This window comes from Octopus sinensis, linkage group LG2 (assembly GCF_006345805.1).
Source record: "Octopus sinensis linkage group LG2, ASM634580v1, whole genome shotgun sequence".
Taxonomy (NCBI): Eukaryota; Metazoa; Mollusca; class Cephalopoda; order Octopoda; family Octopodidae; genus Octopus; species Octopus sinensis.
This window is the reverse complement of record NC_042998.1, coordinates 104,891,148-104,918,673: the sequence shown is the minus strand read 5'-3', so window position 1 is coordinate 104,918,673 and position 27,526 is coordinate 104,891,148. Positions and strand designations below refer to the sequence as shown.

The window sequence follows — 27,526 nt, the reverse complement described above, 5'->3', positions numbered from 1 at the left end:
TTTATGTGTGTCTGCATGTATTTATATGCGTGTGCTCCATATATAAAAAAAGGATTAATCAGTTTAATACTCTTTGACAGGTTTCACCCAAGTAGTTGACCGGTATCTCCATCACTTCTTCGTTTTTTTGGTTATTGTTTGGTGAATAAAACCGTTTGGTATTGATGCTCCCATATTTGATCCTTACTGAGATGTACAATACACCAATATTGTTTGGAATTACTGGCATGCAATGTATGTCATTGTTATTGCTGATGCTGTTAAGACGGCGATCTGACAGAATCGTTAGCAGGTTAGACAAAATACTTGGCGGCATTTCTTCTGGGTCTTCACTTTCTGAGCTCAAATCTCACCCAGTCAAACTTTACCTTTTAATCCTTTCGGGTTCGATAGAATAAGCACCAGTCAAGTATCGGGTCGAGGTAATCGACTAACTCTCTCTCTCTCAGAAAATTGCTGGCCTTGTACCAAAATTTGAAACAGCTATTGTTGATGTTGTTTAACTGCATGTAGGCTGTGATAGCGATTTCTAGCCGTGACAAACCTGTCTTTTTTTTTTAATTATAATGTGTCAGGGAGTACATTTTGTTTCATCCCAACACTTTTTCAAAAAACGGTATGAAACTGATTTGGCCTTCTTTCTCCATCAGGGCAAGCAACCATATGGAGCCTCCCTTGTTGACTCTATCGTCTCTGTTTACTTCTCATATACTTTCTGACAACATAACGACAAACTGCTATGGCAGATGTGAATCTGACAATGATTGTTCCAAAGATTTAATGATTAACACAAAAGGAGACAATCATACTTACAGATTCATTTTTACTGTGGCATCCAGCGTAACAGGGAGAATAATAATTAATACCATTTTCACTACAAATTGGCAAATACTTTGTGTCATCGCAGGAGCAAGATTCTTTGCAGTGTGGAATTAAGGTGCCATTCTCGAATGTAGCCCTAAAAAAGTAAGCAGTATATATTTCTTTATCATGTAATTAGATCGACATGAGTTTACAAAATTGAAGTAAAGGAGTATGTTTCTTTAAGACTATTTCCCAGCCTGGGCTGCTAAAATTAATTTTATTGGATACCAGAATTCAAATGAAATTTCATTTGCCTTTGAATGTCACTACGCAAGATATATTAAACATCCATTCTGTGTATTCTTCGAGTGTAGTTGTCAGTATGTTGTTAAATGACAAGTATTAAGCCTATTATAATGGGTAAGTGCATCCTGTGGTGAGAATAAAGCTCAGTAGTTCGACATCCTTAAACAAACCTTATTCATGGACCATTCGAGCGGGATGGGCTACTCGACCAGAAGAAAGTTCTATCTGGACCCCAACTGCAAGATCATGCGCTGTTTATCTTGATATGAAACCACCATGTCCCACACATATGATTGTGATGCATGTGTCTGGTGTATACTGGGCTTCGTATATTTTACCGCAGTATCACTTTCATGGATTGCACTGCTCGCTCACTCAATAATAACAATAATAATAATAATAATAATAATGATAATAATGATAGTAATAATAATAATAATAATAATAATAATAATAATAATAATAATAATAATAATAATGATAATGATAATAATAATAAATGCCCTGATGCAGTACCAGACAGTGGCTCTCATGGCTTCTGATCTTAACTGATTGGAAGTGTTATAATGTACATCGTTTTGTCTTGGTATAAAAGATGGGCTACAGCAAATATTCTGCTCAATACCAGTTTTACCCCAATGTCACTTTGATGGCATGCACTGCACTCTCACTCAATAATAATAATAATAATAATAATAATAAAATAATAATAATAATAATAATAATGGCGCATGTGAACAGTAAAGGTCGTGCTTATAGTAATTGGTGCGGTGGGAACAGCAATACAAGATATAGATAAATAGCTGAAGGCGATTGAAACAGAATGCTTGGTAGAGCTCCTACCGAAAGTTTGTCTCTCATGGACAGCAAGCACTATCAGGAGGGTTCTAAGCGCTTGAAAGACTGCTGAAAACTTGTGGATACCTAAGGTTACAGGTAGTAACCCGTTACCCACATAAAAATCCTACCAGGAATAAGACCAAACCTGAGCCAAACCAAAATAACAATAATAAATTCTTCTATTCACCACAGGGGCATAATTGAAGGGGACATTACCTGTGAGAACTGAACGCCGCATCTGTTGTAAACAGTACAGGTACGCTAACCACTATACTAAGGTGAAAGCATAAGTCGGAATGAGAAAACTTAAACTATCTAAGAGTACTGATAGAGAATAATTTATATCTAGCTAGCAAATGCACTCGTCCTTTGGACAATTGAAGTTGGTTTTGTGGTATTTTTTTCACTAAATAAGTGAACTACCGAGAAGGTTTATGAGTAGCACGGCAATCTAGGTTTCCGATTAACCTAGGAACAGAAGACCAAATTGAAGGCTAGTTATTGCAGAGGTCGTTGCATTTTAATGATCATAGAACTTATAAGTTTGCAGGCAATGCAAAATAGAGCTACTGAAGTGTTTTGGGAGTAAATTATGGATAATGTCTACAAAATGTAGTTGTTTTACATGAAAGCGAAACTTTTCTTATCAGAAAAAGCCACATAAATGGTGTAAGCAAATTGAAGGAAGACTTTGAAACTTCCTTTCTGCGAGCTTATTTTATCCGACAGCAAAGGGAGCTATTTTTTCGGAGAGAAGTATGATTGGTACGTTCAAAAAGTAGCAGAGTTAAAGGAATGTATTTGACTTCAGGTAACGAAAAATGAAGACACGAAGAGTTTTACTTCAGTTCACGAATACTGCTTTGAATCTTTAGCAGTTCGCAGTGAAATGATGTCGCGTTCGAAATATCCTAATGGATGAGTATATAAGCACCCTTAAAGTGAAAGAACGCATTGGTAGGTAAACAAAGGCATTAACAAATAGAAGAGAGTGAAGGGGGAATCACTTGTCAAGTAATTCAGAATAGGTAAAGATAAACTTGCTAACGTTCAATGCAGTTTGAATACGGAGATTAAGATTGCTTGGTATTGGATATTCATCGCGTATTATGTTCCTAGTCAATTTAATCACCTTCGCTGGTGGACAGTCGAAATAAATAAATAAACAAGATACTTTCACTTTTATAATATTCTCTAACCAAGTAATAATACACAATTACAACATATAAATAAATAATAAATAAAAAATGTGAAAACCACTAAAAATATTCTCTAATGCCAATATACGACCATGTAGATTAAAAACGTATGGAATACCCTACATACAAAAAACTAGGTACATACAACGAATTAGAGAAAATCCCGTGTAAACCACTGTTTTTCCTGGTTTGTCCATTTATGCGGGAGCTCTGGGCAAAATCTTATAGTGTATGATCATCCTTAGTACATAAGTAATGTGTGTGTAAAGTTTGGTGAAAATCGGTTGAGAATTGTGGAAATGTTTGCGTCAGTCAATATACACACATACACATTGGGATTTATATATACTAGAAGATATAGGGCTGTCAGGGAATATTAGATATTTATATCTAATATATTAGCTATATTAGATATATTTAATATAGAAGAATACGGGAAAATGTTATAATATCGTTTACGGGAATCGATCACCGTATCTGCTGACCTACCTGTTTGGAATGACACTTGGTCCTACCATAGCGACGCTGTCACAACCAGTTATCAAATTCAACATTCCCATGAGAGCAACGAAAATGTAACAAAGGGTCATGAACCATAAACTCCCTCTGGCTGAAAATTTCGCTTTTGATGTCAATATTCCACCTGAAAGCGTTCCACTAGACAACGCAAGCAGGTTGATGACTCCTGAAATTCGTAAATAGATAAGTAAATGGATGGGTGCTTCAGTATAGATGCAGTCCAATGACTGAAGCAAGTTATAGCTAAAAGATTACTATTATAATTCATGTTAAGGTGTAATTTACAGATCATGACATACGGTGTTGCTACAGGCGCGAGTGTGGTGACGTGGTAAGTTTGTTCACCTACAACATAGTTCCGGGTTCGGTCCTATTGCGTGTTACCTTAGAAAAGTTCGACTAAAGCCTTGTGAGTGGACTTGGTAGACGGAAACTGTAAGAAGCCCGTCGTATATATATCTATGTATGCGTGTATCTTTGTGTCTGTCCCCAACCAAAGCTTGACAACCGGTGTTGGTGTGTTTATGTCGGTTCGGCCAAAGGGACCGATAGAATAAGTAGTAGACTTTATAAAGTTAGTACTGAGGTCGATTCGGTCTATCAAAATCTTCAAGGCAGTGCCCAGCAGGGCTGCAGTTTAATGACTGAAGCAAGAAAAAAATAAAAGATATGTCACACATATCATATATGCGTTAGCTATTGATAGCTCTGGTTCTCTGGTTGACAGAACTCCAGCATGAAGTGTTTGGATAAAAAAATTATTTATCTGGAAATTGATAAAAATATATTGTTAATCTGCTACTAGCATTCCGACAGTTACGACGACGTGGGTTCCATTTGATACAATCAACGGAACAGCCTGCTCGTGAAATTAACATACAAGTGGCTGAATACTCCACAGATACGCGTGCTATTAATATAGTTTTTAGGGTAATTCAGCATGACTCAGAATGTGACATGGCCGGCCCTTTGGAAAACAGGTACTACTAATTTTTACCAGTCGAGTGGAGCAACATGAAATAAAGTGTCTTGCTCAAGGACACAACACGCTGCAGGGAAGCGAACTCACGACCTAGGGTATTTGTGAGTTAGGGATACGGTACTCGTGAGCCGAATGCCCTAACCATTATCCACGCGTCTTTATTCTATTAATCCAAATGCTCTTTAAATTGTAAAGTGTGGTGAAACCATAACGAAATGGTGAATTTCAAATGAGCTGAGAAAATTTATATAGGGCATGTAAGTGATAATCAGCAATACCGCAGCTGTGTAGTTTTCTACAGTAAGTCCGCGTTAAGTAAGGTATACAGAATGTTATTTTGAAATGACATTGCTTCTGTTGCTAATAGCGAAATTTTGCCAAGCCTGCCTGTTATTTGCAACACAAGTGATTGGTAATCACTGTTTTTTTGTGTATATCAACAGAGGCTAAATATTTCTTAGAGGATGCTCACCACTGATGACGAGCTAATGCGCAGAATCTGCTTGAGGATATTCGTCTGTTACGGATATTCCTCAGTACATTTTTTAGCCCTATACATCTATACGAGATGTCTTCTCGAGACGAATACCGCTGTTGTGTGGCTTTCTATATTATATCCACCTAAAGTCAGACGTACAGGAAAGATAAACTTTAATATTCTAAACAGAAAAAAAGGTTATAAACCGGCACTAGTGGTGAGCATAACAAGAGGATCAGTTACATAAATACCTACGATTGTATGTCATGATAGTGTAATAACATCGAGAGATATGAAGAAAGAAGGGCCCTTGGGTGAGTATTTTGTTATAAGTACGATGGTAGTTGTAACTTTGTTACAAGAGACAGGGCGTGGTTTAAGTTGGGTATTATATAATAGAAGTATGTAAAACCAAGAAAAAAACAATAAAATTTTGGTAAGTCAATAATTAAGGGACAGTTTATTAGAGCGTGTATGTAGAGTGTATGTATATATATATATATATACAGATGTGTATGTGTGTGTGTTTGTGTGCGTGTGCGTGTATTTAAGTATATTTTTATGTATATTTATATACATACCCAAAACTGCATTTGATTTCCAAGCTGGAAGATGATACTGAGTTTCAATATATTTCGCTGCGAATGAACTCACTCCACTAACACCCACAATGTTTGAGGTGACGCCACATACAAGAAACAGGTAACTTTTCTTTCGGCATATACGCCGAAGGGAACGGAAAAAATCTGCGAAAGAAAACCAGCTTGACGTTTAATTACATGTAAAAATACTGTGGAAGGTTTCTGTTTTTCTCTTTTGTGCTACTCTTAATTTTGATAGATTATCGAAAACTCGCATTTCACTCTTTGCCGTCTGATTAGATTTTAGTCGTCTTGATGATGCCGTTTAGCTCTACATCGCTACTGAGTGAGTTGATATATAATAAAAATCATTCCAGCTGATACAATATCTTTTTGCTTCGAGCCCGTGCTTCATGTCTGAGACTTAGACATAACTTACAGGAGTTTAGTCAGTATTTCAAGTAAGCTTTTTCACTATATGATGCCAAGAATCACATGGGATAGAAACCTTTTGCACACGGTTATTAAACTAAAGCATTGCACAAGTCTTCAGAACCATATCGACGTGCGGATAATCAGTTTTCAAGTTCAAAATTGCACCACCACTTCTTATCACTCACTATCAACATTGCAGAGAACTATTGGGTGGGACGTTGAATCATCTTTTTCAACTGAAACGTCTAGTACAGTTATTGGTTACGAACCCTTGAGTGACCAAGCGTAGATAATTTTAATAGGTTAAGAATTTACGTTGTGTCGTGTGTGATAAAGAAGTATTTGTCTACGTTGTTCATGTATATGTATGTATGTATGTATGTATGTATGTATGTATGTATGTATGTATGTATATGTATATATTGTTGTATTTGGGGATGATCATGTTGTCAGTTTAGCCAATAAAAACACACGCACTATATATATGGTGTTCACCTCCTTTAGCTTTATTCTATATTAATTGTATTTAGGCCAGAGTTCTTTCGTCACACTTCTATAACCTCATCAGTGGTCCTTTGCTTTCTTCTTTCTTTTTTTGTGCCTCTCATTACTAATGATCTGCCATTTTGTATTCCTATTGTATGTTTCTTTATTTGCGCATACGTATATTCCTCTGTGTGTCCATGTTTGGTAAGTGTGTGTGTGTGGGGGGGATGTGCTTGCATATCACCTGTTTATACACGTCCCTTTAATTTACTTTTATTTATTTTATTCATTTGTCTACTTACTTTTTCTTTTCTTTCTAACTTTTTGTATTAATTTAATTAATTTTGTTAATGTATATAGTTATTTAATTCCATTTATTTATCTGTGTATTGTATTATATTCATATTATTATCAGTTTATGGGGATCTTATTCTGTAATAGGTTGTGGTGTGTTGGGTGTGTGTGCTAGTGTTCCATTCTAGTTTCCTATTCAGGCTAGGTTTATCTTCTATTATGTGTGTAGCTTCCGTAATTTGTCTAAGCGTTACGTCTGTTCTATGTTTGGGCAAGATTTTAACTTCTATGTTGTTGAGTGAGCCCCCGGGTTCCTGCTCGGCGTCTTGGTACAGAAGCGAAGAAGCGATGAGCTCTTCTCTTAAGTTCCCTCCAATGCTTATGTATCCGCTCTCCTATGCTCTGTGCTGTCTCCCCTACGTATGTTGTTGTCTTGTTACTGCATCGTCCCTCTATACATCTTATACTATAGACTAGGAAACAAGAATGGAACACTAGCACACCCCCGCAATACACAACTTATGACAGAATATGATTGATGAGTAAAAGTGAAACATCATGCAAAAAATGAAACAACCAAAACGTTTTCATAAGGTGTATACATATAAGAATTAAGCATCTTGAACATCTGAAGAACAAGTACAAAGTGCCATTTTGATTCTACCAACCACGATCCGATAGTGATATCACCGAACTTGGTGCTTTGCTATTTAAGTACCTCATCCGCTTGAATCCTGGGAATTATATATATATATCAGCAATAATAAAATCTCTGAGTGAGAGGTAAACAGTAGCAGCACGGAATCGTGAAGTATATTTGCCATCTAAATGTGGCGGACCCATAGAGAACAATGCTACTGTCGCTTATAATTCCAAGAAACCATCTACTACATGGTAGTCATTTTTGATGTTCGAAACATAGGTATATGGGGTAACTATTGAAGATGTTTTTATTTTTCATTCCCTTCGAAATTACACTTAACTGTGGTTTGGGCTTTGACTGCTGTAAGGTGGCCTGTTAGGCTCACCTCTTTTGTGTATAAATGTACACTAATTTTATATGAAAAATATGTTCCAGTTTTATATTTAATAGATGAGGAATTATGTACATTATTTATATTATTTACATTTGGCGGATATTTGGCTTCATCTTGTTTGTTGCTAACACAACGTTTCGGCTGATATACCCACCAGCCTTCATCAGGTGTCTTGGGGAAATTTCGAACATAGGTTCTCATTCTTAAGGTATTTTTCGATGTTGTTGTTGTTGTTGTTGTTGTTATTATTATTATTATTATTATTATTATTATTATTATTATTATTATTATTTATTATTATTATTATTATTATTATTATTATTATTATCATTATTATTATTATTATTATTGAGTGAGAGAGCAGTGCATGCCATCAAAGTGACACTGGAGTAAAATATACGAACCTCAGTATACCCATTATGACTGCCCGTCTGATAAGGGTACACCAGGCACATGCATCACAACCATATGTGCGCGACATGGTGATCTAATATCAAGATAAACAGCACATGACCTTGCAGGTGGGGCCCAGTTAGAATTTTCTTCTGATCGAGTAACCCATCCCGCTCAAAAGTTCCCTGAATAAGGATTGTTTAAGGATGTTGAACGAAACACCCATGTTTCCAGAGGTGAATTATTCAAACCCCAAAGAATCCATCTCAACCCATGGCTATGATGCACTCCCACTACTTCTGCTAGTGATCAGAGATGCACGTATCGTCAGCCACTAAGGGGCATGGTCAACTGGTTAAGATCAAACAACTGACAAGCAAATCTGTAGTATTGAGCAGAATATTTGCTGTAGCCCATCTTTTATACCAAGACAAAACAATGTACATGATAACACTTCCAATCAGTTAAGATCAGAAGCCACGAGAGCCACTGCCTGGTACTGGATCAGGGCATAGCCACTACCTGGTACTGCACCAAGGCATTTATTATTATTATTATTGTTGTTGTTGTTGTTGTTATTATTATTATTATTATTATTATTATTATTATTATTATTATTATTATTATTATTATTATTATTCAGGTCACTGCCTGGAATTAAGCTCGGAATCTTGGGGTTAGTAGAGAATATAACTAAAAACTGCGTGTACTCCATCCCATGCAGCTGTGGTAGGTTACACAAAGGCGAAACATGCTGCTCCCTCAAAATAAGGGTAGAGGAACATCGCAAAGCTGTGACACGAGGAGATATTGATAAATCGGGTATAGCTGATCATATATGGAAAAATGGAGACCACCTCCTCCTGTGGGATGAAGTTAAAATAATAGACAGAGAACACCACTGGAAAATACGAAAACTAAAATAAGCAGTACATATATTAGGACACAACAGCCACCTATGCAGACCGAGTGCAGATATGAATAGCATATAGGAACCGGTATTAAGGAAGGATAGGAAAATATTAGATTTATAAGCCCTAAAATTCATTCCATAATTGCCCACGGGCATAAAACATATGAGCGTGGGTTACTAACCCTAATATTCCGAGTTCGATTCCAGGCAGTGACCTGAATACTACTACTACTACTACTACTACTACTACTACTACTACTACTACTACTACTAATAATAATAATAATAATAATAATAACAACAACAACATCGAAAAATACCTTAGGAATGAGAACCTAGGTTCGAAATTTCCCCAAGACACCCGATGAAGGCTGGAAGGTATATCAGCCGAAACGTTGTGTTAGCAACAAACAAAATGAGGACAAATATCCATAAAAATGCAAATAATGTAAATAATGAAAAGTATGTTGTCTTTTGACTCTTTTATGCATGCTTTTAAATATGCTAGCCAGTGGTAGAAAATTTTTCTACCCTATATATATATATATATATATATATATATATATATATATATATATATATATATATAGAGAGAGAGAGAGAGAGAGAGAGAGAGAGAGAGAGTTGCGGCCAAAAGGTTCAGAACGGCATTGTTTTCGACAGAAAAGTATGTATAAGTTTTTATCAAAGTTGTTTTATGTTCTATAATTTTCACAGACAATAAATACGATATTATTTGTTATTGTCTGATATTTTGGTGTAATTTGAGAGGATAAAATTGCCGGCTAATTACAGAAAACTGCCCGAGTATGCGGAATGTAAATAACAAGAACAAATACTGCAGAACATTCCGTTAATACACCAACAATTCTGTTTGTCTACCACACTGGGCTGGTAATTCATTTTATTAATTCCTGGAAGTCATAGGCAAGAGTTGAACTCGGAACGTAAGGAGCTTTAAAGCATTTTGGCCAACGCTCTATCAATTTTGTCAGTTCACTTCCCTTCTCGCCACCACACATACCTACCCTATGGATACGTGGTTTATATTTTATAACTTTTACAATAATGATTTCAAATTTTGGTGCAAGGCCAGCAATATCGGGGGAGGAGGTAAGTCGGTTACATCAACTCTAGTACTCAATTGGAACTTATTTTATGGACTCCACGAAAGAATGAAAGTCAACCTCGGCAAAATTGGAATTCAGAACGTTTCTTTTCTACTCTAGGCACAAGGCCCGAAATTTTTGGGGAGGGGTGCAGTCGATTAGATCGATTCCAGTACTCAACTAGTACTTAATATATCGACCCCGAAAGGATGAAAGGCAAAGTCGATCTCGGCGGAATTTGAATTCAGAACGTAAAGACAGACGAAATACGGCTAAGCATTTCGCCTGGCGTGCTAACATTTCATATTTCTTTATTGCCCACAAGGGGCTAAACATTAGAGGGGCCAAACAAGGACAGACAAAGGGATTAAGTCGATTGCATCGACCCCAGTGCGTAACTGGTACTTAATTTATCGACCCCGAAAGGATGAAAAGCAAAGTCAACCTTGGCGGAATTTGAACTCAGAACCTAAAAACGGATGAAATGCCGCTAAACATTTTGCCCAGCATGCTAATGATTCTGCCAGCTCGCGGCTTTGGATAATAATTATAATGATAATAATAATAATAATAATAATAATAATAATAATGATGATGATGATGATAATAATAATAATAATAATAATAATAATAATAATAATAATAATAATAATAATAATAATAATAATAATAATAATAATAATAATAACAAAAGAAATAGTAACACTTAAATTTTCTGTTATTATTTCTTTGGATGGTATTTTCTATTGTTACTATCTTTATAATTGTTTATTTACAGCGATAATTCATGTAGTGAGTATAAAACCGTTGCTGAATAGCATTATAATATGACGTAAAATAGTTTTGTAATTTACGTAACCAAGGAAATTATTATTGCAGAATTATGATTAGTAGCATGTTCACTAATCGAATGTATAACATTCTTCTCACTTCATTATGTCAACGTATATCAACGTACTTGTTACTGTAGCAGTGAATATATCTATGTCTTGATATGTAAGAAAAAGAGAATTAAGAAATTATTTTATTTCAAAAACTCCATTGAATCATACCTGTATTAAGACGTATTTCTAAAGCAGCAAATGCATGCATGTATGGACATACATATATGTTAAGAAAACAAGAAGCAGGAAGCAATGTTATTGAACAAATAAACCTACCTTTAATATATTTCATAAAATTTGCTTTGTTAACTTCTGGTTTTAGCGTCTTGTCTTTCTTCGTTTCTGTCGTTTCTGTCGTTTCCACCATTTCAGTCATCTTAACATCATTATTTTGTTTACGTGGCAAACGTTTCGGAAAGAATATTAATGGAATACACAAAATTAAAGATGCACCACCAAAACTTAAGAATCCCAGCCACCAAGCGCCAATCCATCTGGGATCTTCTGGAGTTATGTTTACATCTTTAAGGAGGAGAAAATAAACACGTGTAGAGTAAAGTAAAAGACAAATTCAAATGTAGAAACGTATATGCACTGGCCTTTTTCACATGTGTGGCTGTTAATAAACCATATGCCACTTTATAAAATTGATCTTAGTTGCAATAAGAATAAATAATATCGATTTCAAAAGTTTGTACAAAGCAATTTTGTGGGAGGAGGTAAGCCGATTACAGCAACCCAAGTGTTCAATTAGTACTTATTTTATTGGCCCTGAAAGGATGAAAGGCAAAGTCAATCTCGGCAGCATTTGAACTCAGAAAGTAAAGACGGAAGAAATGCCGCAAAACAGGTTTCCCGACGTGCTAACAGGTTTTAAGTTTAAAGCGGTGAGCTGGCAGAATCGTTAGTACGCCGGACATAATGCTTAGCAGTATTTCGTCCGTCTTCATGTTCTGATTTCAAACTCCCTGCAGGTCGACTTCGCTTTTTATCCTTTCAGGGACGATAAAATAAGTCCTGGTTGAACACTGGGGTTGATGTAATCAACTTTTCTCCTTCCTCAAAATTGCTGGCCTAGTACCAAAATTTGAAGCCAATATTGATTTAGTTTATTCCAGAACGTTGAGAAGATGAGGATAGTGAAATATAGTGCTCTACCAACCTGCAGAGATTTTGACAGTTCATATCATGTTTATGATCAAGACGTCTAGCTATTATCATTTAAGTTCACCCACGTGCTAAGTTGCATCTCAAGCTGGCAGAAATCCCTGCTCTAAATAGTAGTAGATTCACAAGTATTTTGTTGTCCTGCAGTATGGATTTGACTATTTCCTTAGACTTGACTACCGTCGTGTGAGTGTCTAGTAAAAATGTAAATGCTAAGAGAGTTAACTCTGACAGACAACCAAAAGTGAAAGATGGGTGACTATTTATCTTCCACCAGGCAGCTATGGCTGCAAAATAAGTCCTAAACTGTTTTGTTTACGCATTGCTGTATACAGCCAAACAAGTGAAGTGGATAAATGATCCTCATATCTTGGCAGTTAACGATTTTTATATATAACGCTTGGGACCTTGATATAAAGGAAGCTCTAGCTACTAGATCTAAGAATGGTCAATACTAGAAGAGACTTTATTTCTTGTCACCTCACTTTTGACATGTAAGACAGACAGACAGATAGATAGACAGACAGATAGATAAATAGATAGATAGATAGTTAGACAGACCGGCAAACAGATATATAAATAGATAGATAGATAGATTGACAGACAGATAAATAGATTAGATAGGTAGTTAGTTAGTTAGTTAGTTAGTTAGGTAGGTAGGTAGGTAAGTAGGTAGGTCGGTAAGTAGGTAGGTCGGTAGGTAGGTAGGTCGGTAGGTAAGTAAGTAGGTAGGTCGGTCGGTCGAAGGTAGGTAGGTAAAGAGGTAGGTAGGTAGGTAGGTAGGTAAGTAGGTAGGTCGGTAGGTAGGTAGGTAGGTAGGTAGGTAGGTAAGTAGGTAGGTCGGTAGGTAGGTAAGTAGGTAGGTCGGTAGGTAGGTAGGTAAGTAGGTAGGTCGGTAGGTAAGGTAGATTGATTGATTGAATGAATGACTGAGTGAATGACTAAGTAAACCAGTGAATGGTCACTTACCTCTGAGTGAAAAATGCATACGGCTGAAGACTGTAGCTATCGAAAAAGATACAGCTGGACCAAATATTCCAATGGCTGTGATGATACCTGAAATATTAAAAGCAAAAGAAAGGTGACGAAATATATCAAAAAGAATGGAAACTCGAATGCGAAGAATTTCGAAGAAACATGTGAACCTCTTGATAACTGTAATTACTTCAGCGCATCAGTATTGATTGATGAAATAATGACAGAAATACGTGTAAAGAACAAAGTGCTAATGTTATAAAGTTGGTCAGATTATAAAATCTTTCAAAAAGCTATTATTGAACTATTAGATAACAAACATTCCTCCACCCCCACCCCCTTTACCAATGTGCGTATCAAATATGAATTGCTGTTCAAATGAAAGTTTCTGAAAACAAAGAGATATATTCTTTTCTACTCCAGGCACAAGGCCCGAAATTTTGAGGGTGGGGTCCAGTCGATTAGATCGACTCCAGTACGCAACTGGTACTTAATTTATCGACCCCGAAAGGATGAAAGGCAAAGTCGATCTCGGCTGAAATTGAACTCAGAACGTAGCGGCAGACGAAATACCTGGGCTAAACATAGAGGGGACAAACAAGGACAGACAAACGGATTAAATCGATTACATCGACCCCAGTGCATATCGACCCCGAAAGGATGAAAGGCAAAGTCGGCCTCGGTGGAATTTGAACTCAGAACGTAACGGCAGTCGAAATACTGCTTTACTTCCAGGTGTTCTAAAACCTGCCGCTTTGAGGGAGTTAGTCTCACCGCGCTATCCTCAGCCTACCGGCGAACAAATATTGGGGATATAAGAAGTATGTGTAGTCGATAATATACACAAAGACACACACACTCACACATAAAGTTTGGAGCTCTAGTAATCCGTCACACCATTTGCCTAGCGTACCTAATCGTTTAGATCGCCTGTGAACTAAACCCCACTATTTTGTATTGTGTATATATATATATATATATATATATATATATATCACGTGATCACGTGACCGAACAGACCATCAGATGTTGCTACACATCGCTGGTCACAATGCGTTCGCATTGTTTTAGCCTTCGAATGACGCCACCCCGCTGGCTAAGCGAGCAGGCCAATATATATATATATAACACAATACATACATACATACATACATACATACATACATATATATATATATATACATACAGTGAGGGGAAATAAATATTCGTACATGTCAAAATTCTTTATCTATTTGATTTCTAATGAACATAAATGGGATATACCAATACTATATTTGCATACACATGCATAAACTAAGAATATGCAAAAGGAACTAATAAATTATAGTAACTAAGGAATTTATATTCAATTATAAATATTTAGGGGGGAAAAATTATTCGTACAGAACATAGATAACTGATAATTCTGATTTAATACTTCGTAGCGTAACCATTATTCAGTTCCACTTCAACCAATCTCTTCTTGTAGTTCTTAATCAATGACTCGCATGTCTCTAGGAATTTTTTCCCATTCTTGACAAATTTTCTTCAAATCTGCAATGCACGTTGGGGCTTTTGAATGAATTTCAATTTTCAAATAATGCCACAAATTTTCAATGGGGTTCAAGTCAGGAGACTCGCTTAGCCATTCTAATAATTTTATATTGTGATCGACAATCCATTTTTTGGTAGACTTCGCCGTATGCTTAGGATCGTTATCCTGTTATAAAACCCACCCTTCACAAAGCTAGAGCTTTTCTACAGAGTCCCATAAATCGCTGTTCAAAATATTTTGGAACATCTCTACATTCATTCTACCATCTATCACATGTAAATTGCCAGTACCATTTTCAGAGAAAGAACCCCACACCATGATGTTGCCACCTCCAAACTTTATGGTAGGGAATGTGTTTTACGGCGAATAGGCAGTACCATCTTTCCTCCTGACATGGCTACGCGAATTTCATCCAAACAATTCAATTTTCGACTAGTCTGTTCATAGAACATTTTCCCAGAATGTATCAGGTTTATCTTTATGTTTATAAACAAATTTTAAACGGGCATCTCTATGCCTTTTAGTCAACAGCGGAGTTTTTCTAGGAGAGCGTGATTTCAGTTCATTCCTATGAAGTTCATTGCTGATTGTTCGTAGTGTAACACTAGTCCCTGAAGCTAACAAATCTTATTGCAACTCTTTTCTGGTGATCATTGTGTTTTTTTCCGATTCTTTGCTTCATTTTTCTTAAAGATCTAGGGGAAATCTTGCGTGGTGCACCGGATCTTATTCTGTTTACAACAGTTCCCGATTTTTTAATATCTTTGAATAAATGAAGATATGGTAGAAAATGGAATACAAAGGGTCTCTGATATTTTCCTGTAACTTTTACCTGCTTTCCACTGTTCAATAATTAAGTTTTTCACTGAATTTGTGAGTTCTTTACTTTTCAACATTATTACGATACTACTTTATGTTGTCTCAATGCTGAATGAAGAAGCTAGTGTTTTGAACTTAAAAATGACAACTGATAAGATTATTGGAACAAACGAGAAAGTTCTAGTAAAAAAAATTATTTTAACAGTATTTTGTGGCATAGAAAATCATAAATTTATTCTGTATGAATACTTTTTTCACCCCTAAATATTTATCATTGTATATAAATTCCTTAGTTAGTTTCTTTTGCATATTCTTAGTTTATGCATGTGTATGCAAATATAGTATTGGTATATCCCATTGGTATATCCCATTAGAAATTAAATAGATAAAGAATTTTGACATGTACGAATATTTATTTCCCCCCAATGTATGTATATATATATATATATATATATATATATAACGCAATACATACATATATATATATATATACATACATACGCACACGCACACATTTACACATGCACATGCATACGCTCATGTTTTAAGTGTTGAATCCTGTTTACAACTAAACGTGTGCGTGGTTAGAAGTTTGCTTCCGAAACACGTGGTTCCGAGTTCAGTCCCATTGCGTGTTTCCTTGACCAAGTGCCTTCTATAATTGCCTCGGGCCGACAAGAGCTTTGTGAATGGATTTGGTAGAGGAAAACTGAAAGAAGCCCATCTATCTATCTATCTATCTATCTATCTATCTATCTATCTATCTATCTATCTATCTATCTATCTATCTATCTATCTATCTATTTATCTATCTATCTATTTGTTCGCAGTCGTGTGCGCATGCTCGAGCGCGAGTAAATACCTTGTAAATATGGTTTACAAACCTTTTGAATAGACACGTCGAAGGCTATACACAAACGCGTAGGCGCACTGACACACACACACACACACACACACACACACACACGCAACACGAACATTGGGAGAAAAAGCAAAAGACACTTACCCATATACTTCCCAGTTTTTGTTCTCTTCACGTTGTTATCAACATATACAGCTATCAATGGTGTTCTAACAGATTTGCCCATTCCTTGTAACATCATCCCAATTGCGATCAGTGAAAGCGCCCATAAATTCGTTGGAGAAGATTCATTTGGGGGTTTTATATCCTGCTTCTCAGTGCACATGTAAAGTGCATCGTTGGTATAATTTCGACCTGGGTAACAACACAAGAAAAATTTGAAAAATTATTTCTGCCGTAGGTACAAAGCCTGTAATTTTGTAGGAAGAGTTTAGTTGATCAAACCTACCCCAGTGCTCTGCAAGTACTTATTTTATCGAGCCCCCACAGGATGAAAAAGCAAAGTCGACCCAGGTGGAAATGGAGCGTGGAACTGCTGCTAAGAATTTTCGTACGAAATGCTGCTAAGAATTTTGTTTTGTGTGCTAATGATTCTTATTCCTTTATTGCCCACAATGGGCTAAACATAAAGGGGACAAACAAGGACAGACAAACGGATTAAGTCGATTACATCGACTCCAGTGCGTAACTGATACTTATTTAATCGACCCCAAAAGGATGAAAGGCAAAGTCAACCTCGGAGGAATTTGAACTCAGAACGTAGCGGCAGACGAAATACCTATTTCTTTACTACCCCAAGGGGCTATACACAGAGAGGACAAACAAGGACAGACAAACGGATTAAGTCGATCATATCGACCCCAGTGCGTAACTGGTACTTATTTAATCGACCCTGAAAGGATGAAAGGCAAAGTCGGCCCCAGCGGAATTTGAACTCAGAACGTAACGGCAGACGAAATACTTATTTCTTTATTACCCACAAGGGGCTAAACATAGAGGGGACAAACAAGGATAGACATAGGTATTAAGTCGATTACATCGACCCCAGTGCGTAACTGGTACTTAATTAATCGACCCCGAAAGGATGAAAGGCAAAGTCAACCTCAGCGGAATTTGAACTCACAACGTTGCGCCAGACAAAATACCGCTAAGCATTTCGCCTGGCGTGCTAAAGATTCTGCCAGCTCACCACTTCCGTAATAATAATTTCTTTTTTTCTACTCTAGGCACAAGACCTGGAATTATGGATGAAGGGTATAATCAATTGCATCAACCCCAGTGTACAACTGGTACTTATTTTATCTATACCGAAAAGATGAAAGGCAAAGTTGATCTTGGCACGAATTGGGAAAAGGGGCTAGTCGAATACATCGATGCTGGTGCTCAACTGGTCCTTATCTTATCTACCCCGAAAAGATGAAAGGCAAAGGTGATTTCGATGCATTTGAACTCAGAAACTTAAGGCGGAGGAAATACCTATTTCTTTACTACCCACAGAGGGGACAAACAAGGACAGACAAACGGATTAAGTCGGTTACATCGACACCAGTGCGGAACTGGTACTTATTTAATCGACCTCGAAAGGGATGAACGGCAAAATCTACCGCAGCGGAATTTGAACTCAGAATGTAACGGCAGACGAAATACCTATTTCTTAACTACCACAAAGGGCTAAACACAGAAGGGACAAACAAGGACAGACAAACGGATTAAGTCGATTATATCGACCCCAGTGCGTAACTGGTACTTAATTTATCGACCCCGAAAGGATGAAATGTGAAGTTGACCTCGGCGGAATTTGAACTCAGAACGTAACGGCAGATGAAATACGGCTACGCATTTCGTCCGGCGTGCTAACGATTCTGCTAGCCTGCTGCTTTAATTCTTTCTACTAAAGGAACGGCCAGGAATTTTTGCTGGGTGGGAGTCGGGGGGAAAAGTCGATTGCATGATCCTAGTATTTACTAGCACTTAATCTGATCGATCCCAAAAGGATGAAAGGCAAAGTTGACCTCGGCGAGATTTGAATCGAGAAAATGCTTCGGCGGTATTTGAACCAGCGGAAATGCCACGAAGCAATTTTTTTCCGGACGCGCTAGCTATTCTGCCAGCTGACACCTTTTTTTGAAAGGAAAGCATAAGCATGTGGCCTAGAATTCTGATGGGAAGGGTATAGTCAATATCTTTGTGTCCAAAACTTGACTGGTAAAATAATAACATTTCTATTTGCTCCAGAATCATCTAAAATTCGTCGATAAAACTCAAGTAAATATTGATTTGTATATTAAGTGAGGTTAGGAATTTTAGAGGTGAGTATAGATAATTATATGTTCATCCAGTTTCAATGGAACTTATTGATCAATCCCAAAAGGGTGTCATAAAGAAACAATCCAGGTCGAATTTAAACAGAGGATACATTAATGACTTGTAGGTATGTGGTATTTCGTTATTCAACCATAATATACTATGAAATATATTAAATGTGTTTATAGGTCAACATCACGTTCTACTGCGTAATATAGAGGATATATCAAGGCAACAAGTTGGCAGAAACGTTAGCACGCCGAGCGAAATGCTTAGCAGTATTTCGTCAGTCTATATGCTCTGAGTTCAAATTCCGCCGAGACTTTGCCTTTCATCTTTTGGGGATCGATAAATTAAGTACCAGTAGCGTACTTGGGTGATCTAATTGACTGGCCCCCTCCCCCAAAATTTCAGGCCTTGTGCCTAGAGTAGAAAAGAATGTAGAGGTTATATTATTTGAAGACATTTGTCTGGTAAAAATCCACGTAAAAATAAAATAAGCTGAAATATGTTGATGATAACAGAAATGAATTTACAGAAATAACTCAGTTAGAAATTTCGTAACCTTCAGAAGAGTATAATATAATTTTATAAAATAGATGGCATGTTATGATACTGTGAAATAGGTTTACTTTTATCACTGCAGAAAACCTCCAGGTAACTAACTTTTATCAGTTTTGCTACATAGCGAAAAAAGTATCGTATGATAATGGGATGATAATGGTTGATTCCGTCGTTCGATAATGAAGATTCAGTTGTTCAATCAACTGAATTATCTGGCCCTGCTCTAATTTGTAAGTGGCGAAACATTCCACAGATACGTATACTCTTTACGTAACTCCCAAGCGGAGTCAACGTGATACAGCACGTGAGAAGACAACCTTTTGAATTACAAGTACAATCCACCTGAAGGGTTTCCATCACAGTTTCAATTGACTCGAGGTTATATAATATGAGATTTGCAATAGAAGCCACGCAGTAGGAGCGAAACTGGATACGTAGTTGCGAAGCGAACTTGCTAAGCATTCGGCCATGTTACGCCTAAGATAATGTCATATTGTGTTTATGACTTATTATTCATATGCCTTGTTCATCTAACAAGGTTCTTCGTCATAGTCGAACAGTCAGTAACATAGCAAGTATTCTCAAATCACACAATCCAGAGCAAATACAATGGCATAAAGAAAATAAAAAAAAATCACAGTTCATAGCAAGAAGCATTTTAATATAGGTTTGCTAGTTCAGTGCCAGCTTGGGAATAACAACAACAACATATATATTGCTATATTGCATTTTGTTAGCAACTAATGATAGATTGGCAAGAATTATTGGAGTACAAAATCAACTTTATCCATAATACAATAAAGCGCCAAGCAAGAATTTGGGATCGATTCAATCAAGCTTCAACGAAAATGAACGACCTTATGTCTAAGAGACAAATATTACTTCTAAATACTTGCTAACATAACCACAAGACCACATATTGTTTTGTAGAAGGGCAGAGTTGATAAAAACCAGTCCCTGTACTTGACTGGTGCTTAATTTAATCGATCCCGAAATATGAAAGGCATTGTAGACTGTTTTAGAGGTTAGATCGCACAAAAACATAATTAAATACCACAAAGTAATACGATTAAGTTTACTGTTCGACCAATTCTACCAAACCAAGGTTCTTTAATATTGTTCTTTTAAAATCTTGAAATTCGGGGAAAAATATAATCGATTAACTTTATCCCAGCATTTGACTGGTACGTACTATTTATCGAGCCCAGTAGATGAAATGCAAAATTGATCTGGGTATCGTATGAACTCAGAAATGTAGAGGGAACGTAACTAAGTATTGCATTGGATTTTGTCTTCAGAATCCCACCTCTTTTGCATTTGATAATTATTTATCTCTACTCTAGGCAAAAGGCCTGGAAATTTTCGGAAGAAAGGGCGTAGTCAATTAAATCGACCACAGTGCGTAACTGGTACTTATTTAATCGACCCCGAAAGGGATGAACGGCAAAGTCGACCGCAGCGGAATTTGAACTCAAAACGTAGCAGCAGACGAAATACCTATTTCTTAACTACCACAAGGGGCTAAACACAGAGAAAACAAACAAGGACAGACAAACGGATTAAGTCGATTATGTCGACCCCAGTGCATAACTGGTATTTAATTTATCGACCCCGAAAGGATGAAAGGCAAAGTCGAACTCAGCGGAATTTGAATTCAGAACGTAGCAGCAGACAAAATACCTATTTCTTTACTACCCGCAAGGGGCAAAACACAGAGAGGACAAACAAGGACAGACAAACGGATTAAGTCGATTATATCGACCCCAGTGCGTAACTGGTACTTATTTAATCGACCCTGAAAGGATGAAAGGCAAAGTCGACCTCAGCGGAATTTGAACTCAGAACGTAACGGCAGACGAAATACAGCTACGCATCTCGCCCGGCGTGCTAACGTTTCTGCCAGCAGCTCGCCGCCTTTCTTTCGCCTTTAATAATAAAGTTTGAATGTTATAAACGAAGTGGTTAAAATTATTAACTACTACTACTACTACTACTACTACTACTACTACTACAGCTGCTGCTGCTGCTACTGGTGGTAGTGGTGGTGGTGGTAGTGGTGGTAGTGATGATGATGGTGATTACGACGACGATGTCGATGCTGATTTAATACCTTTGTCAGTGGGTGGATGTTCAAGATGTTGATCAGTAATTGCTGAAGAATCCAAAAAGAAGGGTGATGCACATATAAGGCCAGAGATCCCAAAAACGAATGTGCCAGCTGCTAAGACGCGTGGAATATGCTTATTTCGAAAACAGTGACTGACCAACAGAACAGTGCTGAGAAATCCAATATCATTGCAAGCCAAAAGAAAACCGCTATTGGCACTGGAAAAGCCAAATTGTCGTTCAAGTGCTGTAACTTGAGATATGATATAACTTGTAAGAGTAGACGTGACAAGAGCAGGTCCGGCGTAGAAAATAATAAAAAAATATATGTTTGTAAAATGCTGTAATTGTTTTGGCCGGAAATTTCCGATTCCACATAAATAATCAGGATCTGTATCAAAGAAATCAGGTTTTACAACATTGGAATCAGGTTTGTTAGCCACAATATTGTCAGTGTTATTTAAGGTATCAGATTCGGAAAGCAGGGTTTCGAGGTGGTTCGAATTTTGTGTTTCACAATCATAACTTTGGTGAAATTCTTCATTCGTGAGAGAACCATGTTGTTTTTTAGCATCATCTGTTCCAAATTCTTCGCTCATCTTGAGTAATTTCTGAAAAAATAAATGAATAAATAAATAAAAATCTTACTGAAACTTTCCAGAAAATTCTTCAAGGTAAAGAAAAAAGTTCTAAATTACATAGACTATAATGTAAACGAAACATATGCACACATACTACGAACATACGCATAGCTATCATGGATCAACAGCCGGATTACTAACTCCTATTTCGAAGGGCATGCGTTTGCAATCCAGGAATAGGAAATATCAACCAAATACCCAAGGCATAAAAAGGACACAGACATAGGAAAAGCAGCAAAATGTGATAACCGATGCAAACTTTGTGGAGTTAACACCGAAGATATCACCAAAATTATAAGCAGTTTTCCAAAAATGTCATCACAGTATTATCTACCGATAAGGCATGATGTAGGTAAGATGCTGTATAATGAGATATGTCGGGAGGATAACCCCGAGACCAGAGAAATAAGAACCTAGAGTAGAAAATACGATAAGAAATAAATGAAATACATGCACCCTGGAAAAAAAGCCGAAGCAAAAGTTTTTTTTTCCATTGGCGCATGTAAGTATTTCATTTATTTCTTATTGTATTTTCTACTGAAGAGGAAAACCTCTATGAGATTAATTCCAAAATTGATTCAATATAGAAATAACGAACTTTTTAAAACATAATTCTGTTGACTAGCTTGCCGATTTCAGTACAACGTATTCCTGTAGTGAGTATATATGTGGAAATTGACGATTTAAAAGTCTGTTATCAGCATATTGGCATAGAAATAAATTTTCTTTTGCTCTTGTTTATATAAATATATATATATATATATATATATATATATATATATATATATATATAATATATATATAATATATATATATATACATATATATATGCATACATATATTTATACATATATATATACATATATATATATATTATATATATATATATATATATATATATATATATATATATATATATATGCACACACACATATATGATATGTACATATACAAAGGAATATATATATATATATTCAAAAGTCAAACATGTATAGTAATAAACAAACAATCAGAATAAAAACACGGAAGGTCAAGTTGAAAGACATATACAAAATTTTCAGAAGAACAGAGAACAAATACAGGTTACCAACTCCTCGTCAGCTATCGGCCAGTGCAGTGAGCGCAATTTCGTGCCATTATCGATAATATTGCTTCAACTTTGGAGGCAACCAGCAAGAGAACTTGCTGGGAATGCGGGCAAAACATAACGAAAGAAAACGAAACGAACAAACAAGGATGAACGACAAGATTGTTAGTGGACGGACGAGGGACAAAAAACTGTACATATATATATATATATATACATATATATATATATATATATATATATATATATATATATATATATATATATGTATATATATATATATATATATAATATATATATATATATATATATATATATATACATATATATATGCATATATATATGTACACACACACACACACACACACATATATATATATACACGAACATTGCATGCATGCATGGATAGATGGATGAAAAATCGTTACTTCTGAGTTTCTGCATGTTTCAATGCTTCGTTAAATTTTAGCAATTGTGGAATACAGTGACAACCGATGTGCATACAATATAGCTAAAGAGTACAAATCTCATTGACTAAACATGATTTCAAGCTGATAGCGCTTAAAATAGGATGTCATTGAGCAAAATGCAATAAGCGTTGGGCAGATTGGAGCAATTACCACATTGCCATCTAAGAAATGACACCGACATGAGTAAATTTAAATTGTAAGTTAATGTGGGATGATATTGGTTAATGTAGTTGAATAACTTCTCGGAAGCTCAAGTCCTGAATATAACAACAAAAAATGTATGCTAGTAAGATTGCTGCCTGTATTTGAATGAAACTATTTTACTGATATACGTCTTGTCGTATGATTTCGACCCATCACCGTTTTGGATTGAGCATTCCTTACTATTACTGCACTGTAAGTGAAAAATCATACAAAGTAACCCAGACAATGAACTCTTCAAATAACACGCAATAATATAGACGTAGGAGTGACTGTGTGGTAAGTAGCTTGCTGTGGTAAGGACCCCGAATGGCCTCCGCAGATAGCTGCGGAGGTCATAACGTTGCGCCTGTTTATGATGCTGAAGGGACTAAAAGAAGAATATCGCTCGTGGCCGAGTGACGCCAACTCGGATCCCGCCTTGATTTTAAACGAAGCATGGGCTATGGCGGAATACACGAACAGAAGCGATTATGAGGTGGAAAATTGACAAGAGGTTGAAAAGCCTCAGTGATGTAATGTGTAAGAGGCTCAGCGCCTCATTTGTAAATGGACTAGTGTTGATTGTATATTGAATATTTCATTGTATATTATTGCATGTTATTGACTATTAAGTCCAATAATGTAGTAAGATGTTCAATACCTCGTTGAGGTGAAAAATTGTCAAGAGGCTGAAAAGCTTCACTGTTATAAAGTGTAAGAGGCCCAGCACCTCATTTGTAAATGGACTAGTGTTGATTGTATATTGAATAGTTTTTGCATGTTAATATTTGTAATGGACTACTAAGTCCAAAAACTGTAAAAACTGTTGTGAGAGGTTCAATACCTCGCTTTGTTTATTCTGTTTAAAAAAAAAGAACAATGTTTTAGAGAAGAAAATCGGCGGGCGTTTTTGCTTTCTCTCATCAATATCATCCTTATTTTATCATTCACCTCATCAATGTATATGTCCAACCTGCAGCTACTCTTTGTAATGCCTTTATGGCAATTTTTTTATGAAATAAAGTAGCTTGCTTACCAACCACATGGTTCCGGGTTCAGGCCCACTGCGTGGCAGCTTGGGCAAGTGTCTTCTACTTCAGCCTCGGACCGACCAAAGCCTTGTGAGTGGATTGGTAGACGGAAACTGAAAGAAGCCCGTCGTATATATATATATATATATATATATATATATATATGAATGTGTGTGTATATGTTTCTGTTTCTCTGTTTGTTCCTCCAACATCGCTTGACAACCTATGATGGTGTGTTTACGTCCCCGTAACTTAGCGGTTCAGCAAAAGAGACCGATAGAATAAGTACTAGGCTTCCAAAGAATAAGTCCTGGGGTCGATGTGCTCGACTAAAGGCGGTGTATAATAAAAAGCAAGAATATGTTCTTGCTGAGAGAGCTTTTCCAGTTGCTTTTGTAAACTGCTGTGTTGCTCATAAAATTTTTTATACTCCTACTGGCCTCTCTTGTCATTACTAAAAGCCCATCCTTTCAGCAAGATACAACAAGAATTATACAATAAATGTTGTGTGAGTTAGCTCAATAATACGAAAAGAATGGTGGAAGTTACCTGTGTGGGAAAAAGGGGGATTGCTACAGGAAGATATAGGTCCAAGAAAAATATTTAAATGTATAATGATTAAATATATTACTGAGTGCACGGAAGATTTGATAATTAACCAAAAATGGATATTAAATAAGTGAGCGATTCTATGAGGATACATGATTGTGATACATCAAGATAGTACACAGATGAGCTGGACATCAGGAAATACTTGTGAAGTAAGGGTGCACATGGGGTTCTTTGTGGTTATCGTCAATCGTTACAATTTTGATCCAATTGTTTTCTAAGTCGGTATATGGATTAAGTTTTGTATAATAATTTTGAAAATGAAATTCATTTTCCCTATAAAATTACAATTAAAAAGTTTAAAATATGTAAAATTTAGGTATTTTAACCAATCAGAAGCGATTATTTTACACATCACCGTGAAGTTATGTTAGCATAGTAAGCAAAGAAAAACCACGTTTTCCATAGCTGATAGCGAAGAACTCTGTTTCCATAGTAAACAAAGATGCTACGCATGCGCATAAGTACCTGGGCATCTTTAGAGCGTGGAAACAAACACTGGTGTGGGACACATCGTTCCATGGTTGATTCTTATCTTCGTAAATTTATGTGGAGGAGATATGAGAAAGATAAAATTCTTGAGTGTATTGCAAACTTTCGTTCTTGAATTTTTAAACTCAGAAATACATGTTTTAAGCAATGTTTTGACTGTTATTTCTAGCAACTCCTGTTGGTTTGCTCGTAGCGTTTAAATATTTAATTCGCTCGCGAATGTATTAATGTTTTTCACTGTTTACTATAGCTAGTTTAATGTTTTGACATGCCGGTACCGCCAGCCCTTCTCGCTACTGTGACAGATGACGGAAGAGGCGGCGAACGCGCTGTTTTTTTTTTTTTTTGATTGGCTGAAATCCTGAAAATTATCAAAATTTGAACACCTGTAACATTTTCGCAAAATTTTTCTGGAATAAATGAATAACAAACTCGAATACAGCATCAAAAATTACATCTATATGATACATTAAAAAAAAATTTTTAAGATTTCGACATGCAGTGACGATAACCACAAAGATCCGTATATGGTGTTATGTGATATATAATGTTACATAACACAGAATATTATATGCTACAAATTCTTATACGATATAGAACTTGATATTTGTAATCAAATGTATCTTAGTTGAGACAACCAGTGATAATAATACACGCTTGGAGTAGGCGCAAGTGCGAACACCAAGACATAATTATTTGCAGGAAGTAGGTGCTTAGATGAGGCTACGGAGTAGACTCATCACCATGTCTGTGTAGTACCTTAAGCAAATCATGCAATATGGAAATTGAAACGCATGCAATTTTGGATACATGAATTCTTGAATGATGTTACTGGAGTATGCAGCACGTAGTTTCAAATAACGGCCTCACAAATTTCTGTGTAAAAGTAAAGATACAGAGTTAAGCATCAGTTGCCTTTAGCGCTATATCTTGTATATCCATAGACTAAGCGTCAATATGTATAACTATAATAACAAAAATAGTTTTAGCGAAAGAAAATAAATCACTATGAATTATATAAAACCGACGCTGGATACCATCCTGAAAGTTTGTAAGTAAAATACTTAAGTGTTTTAATGCCTGTCCACTCATCCGATCACTGTCTTATCCCACTGCTCTTCACGCAATCATATATCACTCAACATTCACTTAACTATGGATCCTATAGCCTTGCATGTCAGACAACTGATTGGTGTTCCGCCAGTTTTATGCCACATATATCTAGCAGCACTCTTGCTTCTAAAATGTGACCGAAGCCATCTTTTTGGGCGTGTCCTTTCACATTCCTCGCACAGGAAGAAAAAATTAAATAACTATACAAATACAATAAAAACAGCGCCAGAAGTCTTCCAAATGATTTACTCGTTTTTTGCTGCAGTTGTCCGGAAAAAATAAAGAGAGCAATACCTACCCGTGTTGATT

General features: G+C 36.3%; 1 protein-coding gene across 1 annotated transcript in view; it reads right to left on the bottom strand.

Moving 5' to 3' along the window:
• LOC115222415 (solute carrier organic anion transporter family member 2A1-like) overlaps positions 1–27,526 on the bottom strand; it is a 58,631-nt gene that overhangs the window by 15,906 nt on the left and 15,199 nt on the right. Inside the window, exons 2-8 of the mRNA XM_036498772.1 lie at positions 21,596–22,202; positions 16,762–16,971; positions 13,397–13,483; positions 11,537–11,782; positions 5,710–5,874; positions 3,639–3,834; positions 814–958 (exon numbers count right to left, since the gene is read on the bottom strand). Coding sequence (XP_036354665.1) covers positions 814–958; positions 3,639–3,834; positions 5,710–5,874; positions 11,537–11,782; positions 13,397–13,483; positions 16,762–16,971; positions 21,596–22,190 — 1,644 coding nt within the window. The 5' untranslated portion in view covers positions 22,191–22,202. The remainder of the gene's footprint in view (positions 1–813; positions 959–3,638; positions 3,835–5,709; positions 5,875–11,536; positions 11,783–13,396; positions 13,484–16,761; positions 16,972–21,595; positions 22,203–27,526) is intronic.